The following is a 13,587-nucleotide window of genomic DNA, read 5'->3' on the forward strand; positions in this document are numbered from 1 at the left end:
TCCTATGCTAATATTGTCTCTAAAGTGTGTTGTTTTATTTCTATATCTTTAAGGCATCATGGGCACCACCTTGTCAGTGGGTGGAGAGATCCACTCAACACAGCCAATGCTCTAAAAAACCCCTACAAGAATTTTTTCTACAGTATGCCAATTACCATGAGATATGCTTCAAAAATTACTTTAAATATGTGTTTTCATGGTTCTTTTTAAGCATCTGCTTTCTAAGGCTTGGTCGCATTCCGCCCCAAAAGTGCTTTTTTTAATATCAAAATAAATCCCAAGATTCAGCAGTTGAAGCTTTAAAAGACAAGAAGTATTAAGATTCCCATGATGAAACTGTGAGAGCTGGCAGCACTGTATCAGTTACTATGAAACCATTTGCTTTGTTTGCAATCACTTCTCTCCATATCCCCAAAAAACCTGAATTCAACAGTGCCTGAATAACACAGCTCTTATTTGAACCCTCATTTGAAGTGGAACACTTTTTTTTTACAATCCACAGCTCCCTCCCTAACTTCTGGGAAATGAGTTAGTACACCTGAGTCTAGCAAAATCTGTAGCAGTTTGGGCAAAATAGAGGTATTTGACTTCTTACTGAAGCCCAGTGAGATGTCATCATCTCTTATCTTCCTGATCTAAGGAAAATCAACTCTTTTATTAAAAACGTGAGCCTGAAATGAACTACCTCTGGGAAACCCACACTGCATTTTGCTTCATTGTCTGCTTGTTTTCACATCTAATTAATTTTTCCTCCATAAACTGCTCCAAGTCTTGCATGGTATCTAGCTTATGAGGAGTCTGTCTCCAATGGTATGGATGGTTTTCTTTTTCTTAATGAAAGGACTTTATTTTCCATTCTTTCACCATACTAAAGGAGCCCTGCTAAAGCACCACACGCTCCACATTCAGCACTAGCTGATTATTCAGCTTGTTTAGTCTCTAAAAACAAGAGATAAAAAGAAAAGGGAGCACAAAGGTGTTGAGCAACCCCTCATTCCCCAGAGCTGACTCTGGCTAACACTGGGAATGCATAACCAATCCCTCATTCCCATCACACAGGAAAATATTTTCCACTGTTAACCAGGAGGGACGTACGGGATGTTTTAGCCAGTGATCCTTGAACACGGGGCGCATCTTCTTGTGAACCACCACTTCTTGCAGGTCCTCCAGGGATGGGTGCTGACCTATTTCTTCTTCAAAAGGCAGCATGTATTCATCCACTGGACCTACAGTGCACACAGAGAATCAGGTTAGGGCAGGAACAGCCTCTGCAGAGCCACAGTGTCCCCATGCATGAGTGAGCTGCAGCTCTGGAGCAACCTCAACCCACTGCAACAAAGGCTGACGTTCACATGTCACTGCAGACAAATGTGATTTACATTCCTCCTGCACAATGGTTTCTGCTGTCCCTGCTGCTTGTCTGGCCGTGCATTTTCCACCTCACTGAGTTACAAATCCAAAGCCTCAGCCAGGCCTCCAGATCTCACCCTTTCCTTGAGGAAGTTTGCCAGGTAATCCGTGATTTATTTAATATAAAGAGCAGATCAACTCATCCTCCCCACATTTTAACACAACAATTCAACACACAATAACCTAGAGAAAGATTTCAGCATGAGCATGATTTCATTTTAGCACTGACTAACAAGGTCAAGTATATACAACACATAATTTCTTGCTTTGTGATCTGGTTTGTTCATAGGTTTGAGCCAGCCCTGACACACTGGAGCCAGATGCACTTGTCCCAAGTAGTGGCTCCTAAGTGTAAAATGATTTCTGAATGCTTCACTTATACCAGTTATGGCTGCACACTGCCCAGGGCCATGGGAATGAGACAACTGTTATGAGTATCAGTGGAGATGCTGGATGATAGCAGCAACTTCTGCTTATTGAAACATCATTTGGCTTTTGGCAATGTGTAGATGCTCTCTCAGAAAAAACAGCCCAGCTTAACTGTTGGGCTTCTCAGGGTGCTCCATGGCACCACTTATGGTTTCTCAGTAGCAAAAAATTACCTCTTTTTAGAGCAGAGATACCTCAAAAGGGTCTTTCCAGACTAAAATAAAAGAGTTGACCACTTCATCTGCTCATGAATTGTAACACCAACAGCACAATGTTTACTCTAAAGAATGAAATCACTTAAGTGGGTTATCATTATTCTTGTTTACTCAGTGGCAGCCACTAAACCAAACTGAAACACTTGCTCCAATCAGGGTCATTTATGACTTTGCTTTTCCTCCAAGAGGAACCCAGGCTGTGGAGAGCTGCACTGGTGATCTGCAAGCTAAATGTGCTGTTGACACAGCATCACTTCTGAGCTGAAGTGCAGATGAGGCTCAGTGTAACTCCCCATCATCCCAAAGGAAGCCTTCCCTCTGACTCAGTGGTGCTGTGTGTGGCACCTGGGGTATCTCAGCTGCCTGGACTGGCAGGAGATCACAAACATAATAGAAAAATTTGAAGTGGATATTTGGGGCACCTCAACAGAGAAGGGCAATTCTTGTATGAATGATTTGTGTACCACTGTTTTACCTTACTGTGCTCCCAGATCTCTGATCCTCCAGCATTTTACCTCTTTAGACTGAACATTTCTGAAGATGAGACATTCTATTACCACACACTCATGGAAGGCATTTTAATTATAATCACACTCCTCAGTCCTACTGTAATGTTAACAAAAACACTTCAAGTCTAGGTGAGATGCTGTTGTTTTATGAACTTGATTTTCAGTTCAGAGCACCCATATTTACACAAGAAGAAAAAAGTTGGAGGAAGCAGCCTTGGAGGTACTACAATGATGTGACTGCTTCCCTGTCCTGGACATGGCAAGGGTCACTAAAGGACAGATGTGTTGATTGGAGAGATGTGCTGATTGGACACTTCACAGCATCATTTTAATATTTAAAAAAAGGAGAAAGGAGACACCATGAAGTTCATACTTTTAGATCCTTCAGGAGAAAGTGAGATCCTCCAAAGCTGTAAATGAAGCAACAAACCTAGCCCACTGCTGAGAGAGGGCTTGATCAGCAAAAGATCAATAACTAATGACTTTTGATAGCAGGGAAATGGGCTTGCTGACCCAGGAAGGTCCTTCCAGCCCTGTGTTCCTGCTATAGCTTTCCATTCAGGCTACCCCACTGCCCTGCATAAGCCAGGTGACAGCCAAGCTGGCTGTGTGGCTCTTCTCAGGAGCCCAGGGCATGCCCTGGTCACAGGCAGAAATGTCCAGTGCCACTGAGAGCAGCACAGGGCAAGCTCAGGAGTAAAGGACACCCATCCTGTAGGGATCACCTTCTCCTTCTGAATTTTCAGCAAGCTAAAGCAACATACTAAAAAGTACTTTGAGGTTGGAGCACTTACAAAGGTTATAATATACAGAGACTAACACCTTATGTTAAAAAACAAAGGAAAAACCAGGTTGGCTGCTTTTAATAAAAATATGCCATTGATTTTTTTTTTTTTTAAACAGAAATAGATCCATTCTCTGGCCAACTAAACCACATTGAAACAGCACCCTCCCTAGGGAATAAGTCTTTATTCTTACCATCAACTGCTCTACATCTGGAGACTAGCTCCCACAACACCAGTCCCATTGCATACATGTCTATTCTCAGGAAGGCGTCTCGTTGGAAGTTGATTGCTCCCTCCAGCACTTCAGGAGCCATGTACCTCCTTGTTCCCACCTAGAGAGAAAAAACACAGCTCAAGCCACAGTGCATTTGGGCCCCTCAGCCTCTGCTGGGTGGAGGTGAGTGACAGCTGGTTTCATTAGCCTGGAGGCCACTGCTGCTAAAGGTGCACCTTGCTCGAAAAACAAGCAAAGGGGAGCTGTTTCTTCTGACACTGATTCTCATTAAGATCACTCCAGTCCAGATAAGCAACATAAAGGAGGAAGCCAAAGTGCAAGGCTACATGTGTGATACTCATTCAGTGCACACTGCAGGTCTGCATCCCGCTGCATGTTGCTCTGGCAGAACACCCTGCATGAGAAAATGCTGTCTTTGGAGACACACAGAACACCCTGAGGTCAAGTCTGGCTTGAAAAGTTCAGTCCTCTTTCACTCAAAAAAACTCCCTCAACAAAAAACTCCAAACTCCAAACTCACAACCCCTTGAATAAACAGAAACACAATCAAAAAAAAAAAAGGGAAAAGAGAAAAAATTATATATCCTGAAATGGTAGGAAAAGGTGTTGTTTTGACAGCCCTCGATAAAACAAGTCTCCTGCATCCACAGAAGTAGTAAAACATGAACCCTGGCTTGCCATGGTTTGGAAGAGATCTGTTCTTGTTTTGAGGGAATAGGCATTACAGTGCCTCCATTGTTATGTTTAGTAGAGCTTATAATGTAGGAGAGTAGACAGGATAACAAAGAAAAACAGCAGCTTTCTTGAGAACTGAAACACTTTTAATAATTTCCTTTAAGGAAATTCTCACCTCTTACTGTTAGCTGAGGCAGTGGGATCAGAGTGAAGCCAGGATATGTTAAGATGTGCAAAATATTGGAAAAGTCAAAAAAAGGGTGACAAAAATGAGGAAAGCTGAGTAAGGCTAACCAAGGAGACAGTGTTCATTCCTTCTGAGATAAAGGTAAAAAAAAGGGAGACTACACTGGAGATGGGAATTCAGAAAGCACTGGAGGCACAAGGAGGTGATGATGGCCTTGCTGTCCTGGCATGGGAGCAGAATGAGGGGCTGCTTGCTGCAACACAAAGGCAGAAAATTAAGAACCCATAAAATTGTAATATATTGTTTACACAGTGCACAGCCAGCTGGGCCAAAGGTCACCCAAGCAGCCAGCCTGGCTGAATTCTTAAAATTAAATCAATAATTTTAGGACTATTAATACTAGATTTGTGGTATCAGTATTAATATTTCGGAGCTTTATTATTTAAGTAATGACCTAGAGAAGTGCTGTGTGCAGCAGACTCCAGAACTAAACACTTCTAAGATTCAGCTGGGCTGTCTTGCCTTGCTTTGGTCCAGAAAGGTTGGACCTTGATGATCCTTGAGTCCCTCCCAACATGGCATTCTGTGATTCTATGGGTATTTATACCAAAACAATAAAGAGACAGTGAGCCTTGTGTCTGAAGGAGGAAGCCACTTGACCCCAGAGCTGGAGGGACCTCACCTGCACAGCAATCAGAAAGTTTGAGGACCCTCCCCACTTACCCAGATTAAAGCAGCTCCCAGAATTTATGTCTGAGCACAAGTTTTTATGAAAAAAATACATATCTCAAAGAGAATTAAATGCATCTACACAAACTATCCCCCACTCCAGAGAAGCTATGGTAAGGCCAACTTTTAAAAAAGTTAAAGGTAATGATTACCTGTCCATGAGTGTCCCCTGGAGGTTTTCCAGGTTCAAACCGTACGGCCAGTCCAAAATCAGCTAGCACAGCTGTCAGGTCATTCTTCAGCAAGACATTTTTACTCTTGAAGTCCCTATGGACAAGGCAAGAAGTAAGGGAAAGGTTTATCATGGCATGTATCTAAATCACGCTGCAGCACACACATTGTCTATAGGCTCAGCAGCTCCCAGTAAATCAGCTCCTTTCTTCCTCTCTTCCCCAGAGTCCCAGCATGGCCAGTGCTGCAAACTTGGCTGCTCCTCACTGGCCTTGTCCCCAAAACACAACCAAGCAGCCCTGAGCTGACCAGCACAGAGTCAGCCAGACTCCACAGTGAATTATCTCAAAGTAAAACCTGGTCTGAAGGGGCTCTTTTAATTAGAGCAAGCTGTATATAATGCTTTATAATGTATATAAGGCATCATTTCTTGCTCCAAGCACCAGCTCTGGACCCCAATCTTCTGGGCCCTTCTCATTCCCAAGAACAAAACCAAGGCAGGTTAAGGGAGTACATTACTCTTTATCCTGGTAAGGATGTTTGCTCCTATCTACAAAATCAGATCTTTCTGGAAATCAGCAGATGCTGGTGAGACTCTCCCCACACTGACTACATGCTTCAACAGACTTTTGCCATAGTCATCCATCAGCTTTCAGCTGTAATTGCTGGATTGATCTTCTCTGGAGAATTCAGAGGGTTGGAAAGCAAGCAGGGAAGGGGGTGAGGCCACACAGACACCCTGTCAGGGTCAGAGCAGGCAGCTGACATGCAGGTGTAAGAATTTGCAGTAGAGATGGTGGCTTTGTGCTTGAAGGGGACATTTGTGTCAGTCCTGTGCTGCAGCAGGATCATTTCAGGACAGCTCAGGTAAATCTGCAGGGGCTGGGAAGGGTGGGGGGTGGAGGAAGATCACACTGAGATGCCAAACCAGTCGAGCCCTGTTCCCTGGGCTTCCTGCATTTTCATCTGAAAAGGAATGTTTGGCAATCTAATTAAATTACAGACCTTAGACAGCAGATGGCAATTGTCCTGTATGCTCAGCATTATAACTTCCCTATCATCAATTCAGTCAGTGACCCTGCTGATTGCAGGACATTGCAGGCCTGCACAAAATAATTAATGAGGGCAGATACAATTGTTCTGCACTAGAGAGACCTGTCAAAATTCTTTGTGAAGAGAGAAACTGCTGGACCATAGAGAAGGGGCTGCTCCCTGCAGCCTCAGATACCAGAACATCAGCTCAAAGCACTGCAAGCAAAAATGACCCAGCCCCTGAATCTGAGCTTAAAATATCAGAAGAGAGGATTTATCCTCTCTAAGCTGAACACAGTGTGATGGGCATTTCTGGCTTGAGGATTAAGATGAGGGAAGTGGGTGTGAAGTTGGAGGGCACTGTGCAGCCAGGGAACCCCAGCAGGAAGCAGCCTCCATCAGCTCTAGGGACTGAGTGCAGCTTTGCAGAGCCTCCCAAACATTGGTACCCCTCCATTACACAGAAGAACTGCATTTCCCACTATCTGGCATCCCAGAGACTGCCTGCTTCCATGCCATGGCTGTTTCCCCACAGGCTTAGGAAACAGCCATCATCTAATGACATGGATAAACGCCTTTGCTCGTTCAGCTTTAGGGGATTATGCCCTCAGGATGGTACAGATTGTGCACGAGATTTTTGCAAAGCAGTGGCTCGATGAGGACCACACAGAAATTATCAGACAATCTGCCTGAAAGATTTGGTTCCAAGGTGAAACAAGATGTAAACCAGCATTACTGTACCAGCATGTGCTGCTGCTCCTCACCTGCAGTGCCCTTCAGGCATGCAACAGTTAACTCCTACATCTTGATACACGATGCAGGGATTTCCCTTTGCAATTCCATTTTTTTTCCCCCATTTCCATACATTTCCCCACTTTTCCATGCTTTCCTTCCTAACTTCCTTTCACAAACCACCTTGAACTGACAAGTCTGAGCTGCAATGCAAATGTACCCAGGCCAGGGAGAAGAACTTAATCCAAGCCGTGCCAAGCAGCTTTCCCATAACATCGTATGCGTTAGACCATCCTAAAATGGTCACTGCCAAAGAAAAGTGGCGTGAAAAGAAGAATTTTATATTTTTTTTTTCATGTAGCACTTCAAACTAGGGAATACAGAACAAGCAGACTATGAGTAATGGGTGAGTTAATTCGATTGAGACGCTGGAGACTTTATTTGCAGCTTCCACGTGGGGGCACTTTTGCACCAACAAGTGATTCCATAACCTTAATCTTCCTTGTAGTGCCGGGCGCCAGAGAGGAGTTGGCTGAACCCCTGCCCAGCAGTGACTGGGGAGTCCCACCTGGCAACCCCAGCATCTCCATCCATGTGCACTGTGGGAAGCCATTCAAAAACACCCCCCACGCCCCCCTCCCCAGATTTAAAATGCATTTAGTGTTTTCTTTCAAAAATAAAATTAAAAGGATAATCCGAGGGAAATCCCTTGTGTCCTGAAACCCCTCCTCCACTAGGTATGTGCTAAATTCACACAAATGCTGCATTCTACAGCTTTTATCACTAGCTAAATGGACAGGGACACTAATGAGCACGATCTGTTGCTTTAAAGCCTTTCTATAGCCTTCCTCTGTTCCCCACCCTCAGGAATTTTCATCTATAAACCACTGCCTTTATTCTACAGGGACGAATGTCAGGGACACAGGGGTCAGCTCCAGGAGCAGCACAAAGGCAGCTGCAGGTTCTTTCAAAAGCCCCCAGCTCTCCAAAACTTTCAGGTTTGGGGAGGTGGGGTGTTTTGGGGGCAGGGATACCCTTGCAAAAACGGGGATTATCTTGCCATACATGAAGCCAGGCCTGCTAGATCAGGTACAAATTGCTGCAGCTGGACGTGGGGTTTAAGTCCCTCCTAGATGAAATGCAGTGGGTGGTGGGGGGAGTATGGCCACGGATTACAGCCTGTAAATCCCTTCTGGAAATCTCCCCCATCCTGCCCTGCCACAGCAAACCACTCTGGAGAGATGCTTTAATCTAGGGCAAGCAGTGTGGGACTTTGGGGAAGGGCTGAAGCATGAGGATGGTTTAACCCAGCTGCTTTCCTGCTGTCCCCTCTGCACTGCCACCCAGGTGGGTTGAAGCATGTGCCAGGAGGTCTCAGGGGCAGGGTGGCCCCTGCTGTGGTGTCTCTCATAAGCACCCTGGCACGATTTGGGCCTTATAAAACTACAGGGAAAAGTAGGAGCCATTTCCTGCCTTTCCACAGTTTCTCCATTTTTTACCTAATGATCAAAGGCTCTGTGGGAAGACACACAGTGGAGTTATCAGTCTAAATCAGGGAAAAATAGGGTCCAGCTCCGGATACAGCCATTGTGATGGTGTTCACAGGGGTCTCAGGATGAGGTAAGAGAGGATTTGACTCCATGTTTCAGAAGGCTTGATTTATTATTTTATGATATATATTATATTAAAACTATACTAAAAGAATAGAAGAAAGGATTTCATCAGAAGGCTAGCTAAGAATAGAATAATAAGGAATGATAACAAAGGCTTGTGGCTCAGGCTCTCTGTCCAAGCCAGCTGACTGTGATTGGCCATTAATTAGAAACAACCAACATGGGCCAATCACAGATCCACCTGTTACATTCCACAGCAGCAGATAATCAATGTTTACATTTTGTTCCTGAGGCTTCTCAGGAGGGAAAATCCTAAGGAAAGGATTTTTCATAAAAGATGCCTGCGACACAGCCATAGAAATACACAGATCATAATGCAATGACTTTACCAAGCCAAGTCCCTTCAAAGAGTGGTTCTGCAGCAGCAGAATTCCCTTTCCACCAGAAGGGAAGAGTTGATGGAAGAGGGAAACCCCTACTCTTTGGACATTCACACCAACCATTGCCAACTGTGCTATTCCACAGGCAGGACACTTATTTGCCCCTCAGCATTTTATATGTGGTTAAAAAAAATTCTTGTCTTAGCACAGGATTTGCTGGGTTAAAAAGCCTTTACTTCCTAAAAGCAGAACTTCCTCCTCCATTCAACAGCATCATTTCAAAGACAGCGTCAACAAAGGAGGCTTTACCTGTGTGCTATGGCAGGTTTGTGTCCTTCACCTTTGCACCAGGGGACATCTTCATGAAGGTAGGACAAGCCACGGGCCATTGTTTCTGCAACATGGCAGAGCTCATTCCAGCTGATAATGTTGCCCTTCAGGTAATCTGTCAGAGAACCCTGCAGAACAGGACATTGTCAGTTCTTAATCACAGACCCCTCTATGTGACAGATGTGCCAACTCATCAGTTTAGAGAATGGTTTAGAGAGTGCTTGAAAAATCTGAGCCTTGATTTAATGGGGGGAGGGAGAGGAATCACTAATGAAAGGAAAAAGAAAAAATGAAAATCAGAATTGTCCATGAGTTTTCAGCCCTTGACAGCACAGACCTCCTGATGTCTACTCATCTGCCAGGGAGAGGGAGGGAGGTAAGGAAGGGAAAAAATCATCTTTAACCACAGCAATTCATCCAATCTCAGCAAGGGGAAAGCCCTCCATGCAAGATGAAGAATCACATCAGCTGGTTGTGGCAATGATTGACTCAAGAAGACCTTGGATTTACTGGGGGATAACACCGCTGGCTCAACCCCAGGTTTGCACGTTTGTTTTAAGTGTTAGCCATGGTTTATAACTAAAGCAATCCATGAAGGGGGAGATGTGCCCCAAGCCTCAAAAGCAAACATGGAGCCCACCTGCAAGGGGCAAGCTGGATCTGTGAAATCCATCTCCCTTGATGCTCATCTATGCACAATAAGAGATGGTGACCACTACAGATGTGAGCTGTGGCCTTTTATGCCTCTCTCCCTTCCTAAATCCCACTTTTATTAATCCTTTATTTGTGTAGGAAAGCCTTGAAACTAAAGGAAGGGCATTTGAAGCAGGGGAGCAGGAACACTTTGCTACCACAGAATCATGGCCCACCAGGAACACACTGGGGGAATTACAGGGATTATAATCCTGCTGTACCACAACCACCTCCCTCTCTGCCTTCCCAAAATGTACATGCAATGATACATTACCTTGTCATGGAAAGCTGTGATCAGCCAGAGCTCTGTCTCCAGGTTTGTCCCCCTTTTCTCTGCTGCGATAAATTGCAAAAGGTTTTCATGCTTCATGCCAGGAGTGTTGAAAATCTCCCTCTCACTCTGCCAAGATTGCTTATCCTGAAGCAGGGAGAAAGGCACCATCAAAGATCACGCTTCCCTTTAAAGCAAACAGCTCCTTCAGTGCAGTCAGAGCTGCTCACACTACTCTAAAAATCATGCTCCTGTGTTGGGATGTGATGCATCCCTTCAAAAAAAGGCTGTTTTCCCTAAAGAAGAAAGACAAGTTGCTGTCCTCAATCTCCCCTCTCCAAAATTATCCTCAGCTGTTCCTAAAGGACATGTGTGGGGAGCGGAGAGGAAGCCAAACTCAACCTTACTGAGAAATAATGTTTTTCAAGATTTCCTAAGGATACTTGCAAGAAGAAAGCCTGAGCAAACAGCACCCAGGATCAGCCTTGCAGTGTAATTGCTGCAATTGCAAAATCTAATCTAGGCTCTATTGAATATTTACTAGTAGGTCACAGCTGGCTTGGACAGAAGATGTGCAGATCTCCTTTGACAACAAATATGAGGTGAAAAAGTAATGAAGGAGACAGCAGAGGAGCACAAAGATATTTTTGTAATTCTCGTTTCACTTGACTTTTGATTGCTTTACTCTTTTCATCTGCAATTCCTAGAGAATCAAGTCAGGAGCGTTCAAAGGTTTCCTAGAGCAGAAGACAGGAGCTGACAGAAACACTGCAGCACAATTAGCTCTCACAGCACCAGGGCTCTGCCTTTGGAGGCTGTAAACTGCTCACTAGCTTGAATCCAGATTTACAACCCACCCAGGCAGGACACACAAAGCCAGGGCTCTGGCCCTTTGTGTGCACTCTGGGCACTGCAGCTGCACCCTGCCCTGCTGGATTTAAACAACACAGGCATTTGCAGGGAAGTTAACAGAGCCTGTAGATTTCAGAATGTGCTTGTTTTTGCCCTTCTTGCAGCAAGTACTACTACAGGAAGCATTTGGTAATGAGATAACACAGGGAGAAGTGTAGGAAGGAAGGGTCCTTGAACTTTTTCCCCCAGCAGAAGAGCCCAAATGCATCTTCGATATGGTCTCAAAAACCATAATCTCTCCAGGCACTTAGAGCATCTCAGCACTGGTGGGGAAGCCCCTGGCAAGTAAGAGCCTAATGCAGTGTCCCTCTCACCTGAATAGGGAAGATTTTCACTGCTACATAGTCGTTCATCAGCTGAGCCTTCCACACGCAGCCAAAGCGTCCCCTTGCCTTGATCTCCAAGAGCTGCAGGGGCTTTAGGCCAACCAGGGGAGAAGGGGGTGGTGGGCCAGGATCCTGCACAAGAGAAAAAAGCACTGTCACCAGCTGAAGCTGGGCTGTAAAATAAAAGGAGGGGAGGAATCAAGATACTGCACGTGAGGAAAGTGTGAAGAAATAACATTTATTTAATACAAATTATTTAGGTGCTCTGTTTGCAGGAAGAACAGCCTGAAATTCCCTGTCTTGCTTGCTCTGTAGGGTTTTGGTACAGAACACATAAAACAATCTACACCTCCAAGTATCACTTTGTGACACTACTGCCTGCCATGCTCTGGGCAAAACCTGAATTCTCCTGTGTTTTCAAGGCAAAAGTTATTTTGGGTGTAAAGCACTGATGTCCTCAAGGCTACCTGCTGCTGGAAGTGGGAACCTTGAGATCTTTGTGACCAGAGAGCCAACTACATCTAAAACCTGCCACTGCTCTTCCCTCCATTAGCATGTTCCATGCCACCCCAGCCATGGGCAGTGAGTGAACAGGTCTGTCAGCATCACACAGATCACATCTGTTTAAACTCTGCATTTGTCCAGGAGAACAATGTGACCCTGTAGGACCTGTGGGGTTGGAGCTCTGTCCTACCTGCTCTCAGATGGGAAAGGTTCACAATATCATAGAATGGTTTGTGTTGGAAGGGAACCTTAAAGATCACCCAGTTCTAACCCCTCTGCTAGGGGCAGGGATACCTTTCACTAGGCCAGGTTGTTCAGAGCCCCATCCAATCCAGCCTTGAACACTGCCAGGGATGGGGCAGCCACAGCTTCTCTAGGCACCCCGTGCCAGGGCCTCACCACCTTCACAGGGAAGAATTTTTTCCTAGTATCTAATCTAAATCTCTTTTTCAATTTGAACCCATTCCCACTGGCCCTGTCATCACATGCTCTTGTAAAAAGTCCCCCTCTGTCCTTCTTGTGGCCTCCCTTCAGGTACAGAAGGCTGCAATTAGGTCACCCCAAAGCCTCCTGCACCATTCTCTGAGGGTTCATAAAACCTGAGCTTCATCAGGAAAAGCATCTTCCCTCCTCTCATAGAGCTGACAGGAACTTCATCTTGTCTTAGATCTCTGATGCTCTACAAAGCTGGCTGAAATCAGGCAATGGGTATGAGAGTTTGGGAGGAAGGGCAGCCACCAAGCAGGGCTGTCTTAATTCCCTCCCTCAGCTATCTCAGACATGGTGGCAACCCCACCTAAACCCATCAGTCTGACACTTCCATGGGGGCCAACTGTGCTACCAGCTTCAAAAAGCAGAGAAGTGTTGGAACCCAGGAAATTCCTCTGGCTGCCCTGGAAGCCCTCCCTGCCTGGGGCTGTGAGTCTTCCAGGGCAGCCAGAGACCTTGGCACAGAGCCCAAGGCCCCTGTGCCTTTGATTTAGCCCTTGGAAAAAACAATTACCAACCTTTATATGAAGAACTACAAGTCAAGAAAGTTTAAGTAGAATGATAGTGAATTTATCACAGGGTGAAAAATAGATTTTTGAGTTTTTTAGAATGAGGGCTCAGGGTCCCAAGGTGGAGGAATGTAGGCATGCCTTGTCCTTTTTCCTTCTTCTTCCTAGCCTCTATCTTCTGGGTGACGTTGTCATTTTTAGATTGGTTTAGAGTAGTGTTGTCACTACATTGCAAAGGTTCCATTTGCTAGAGTTTTGTACCTCCTTGATGTTTCTTGTAGGCAGCTCCTCTAGGCACTGACTCTTCCTTGTCCTCACAGCAGCCAACTGACTCCAGTTCCCCCTCAACCAACCAATCCACTCTTTTATACTCTTCTTATTGGCTACAGCTGTGACCTGTTAAAATCAGGCCTGCTCCTAATCTTTGATAATTAACCCAGCTGCAACTCTT

General features: G+C 45.1%; 1 protein-coding gene across 2 annotated transcripts in view; it reads right to left on the minus strand.

Moving 5' to 3' along the window:
* ACVR2B (activin A receptor type 2B) overlaps positions 1–13,587 on the minus strand; it is a 113,347-nt gene that overhangs the window by 11,586 nt on the left and 88,174 nt on the right. For both annotated transcript variants that reach the window (XM_077188437.1, XM_077188404.1), the window contains exons 6-11: positions 11,623–11,766; positions 10,400–10,543; positions 9,412–9,560; positions 5,327–5,441; positions 3,542–3,680; positions 1,096–1,226 (exon numbers count right to left, since the gene is read on the minus strand). In XM_077188437.1, the coding sequence (XP_077044552.1) occupies positions 1,096–1,226; positions 3,542–3,680; positions 5,327–5,441; positions 9,412–9,560; positions 10,400–10,543; positions 11,623–11,766 (822 nt within the window). The remainder of the gene's footprint in view (positions 1–1,095; positions 1,227–3,541; positions 3,681–5,326; positions 5,442–9,411; positions 9,561–10,399; positions 10,544–11,622; positions 11,767–13,587) is intronic.

The sequence above is a fragment of the Agelaius phoeniceus genome, chromosome 1 (genome assembly GCF_051311805.1).
Source record: "Agelaius phoeniceus isolate bAgePho1 chromosome 1, bAgePho1.hap1, whole genome shotgun sequence".
Lineage (NCBI taxonomy): Eukaryota > Metazoa > Chordata > Aves > Passeriformes > Icteridae > Agelaius > Agelaius phoeniceus.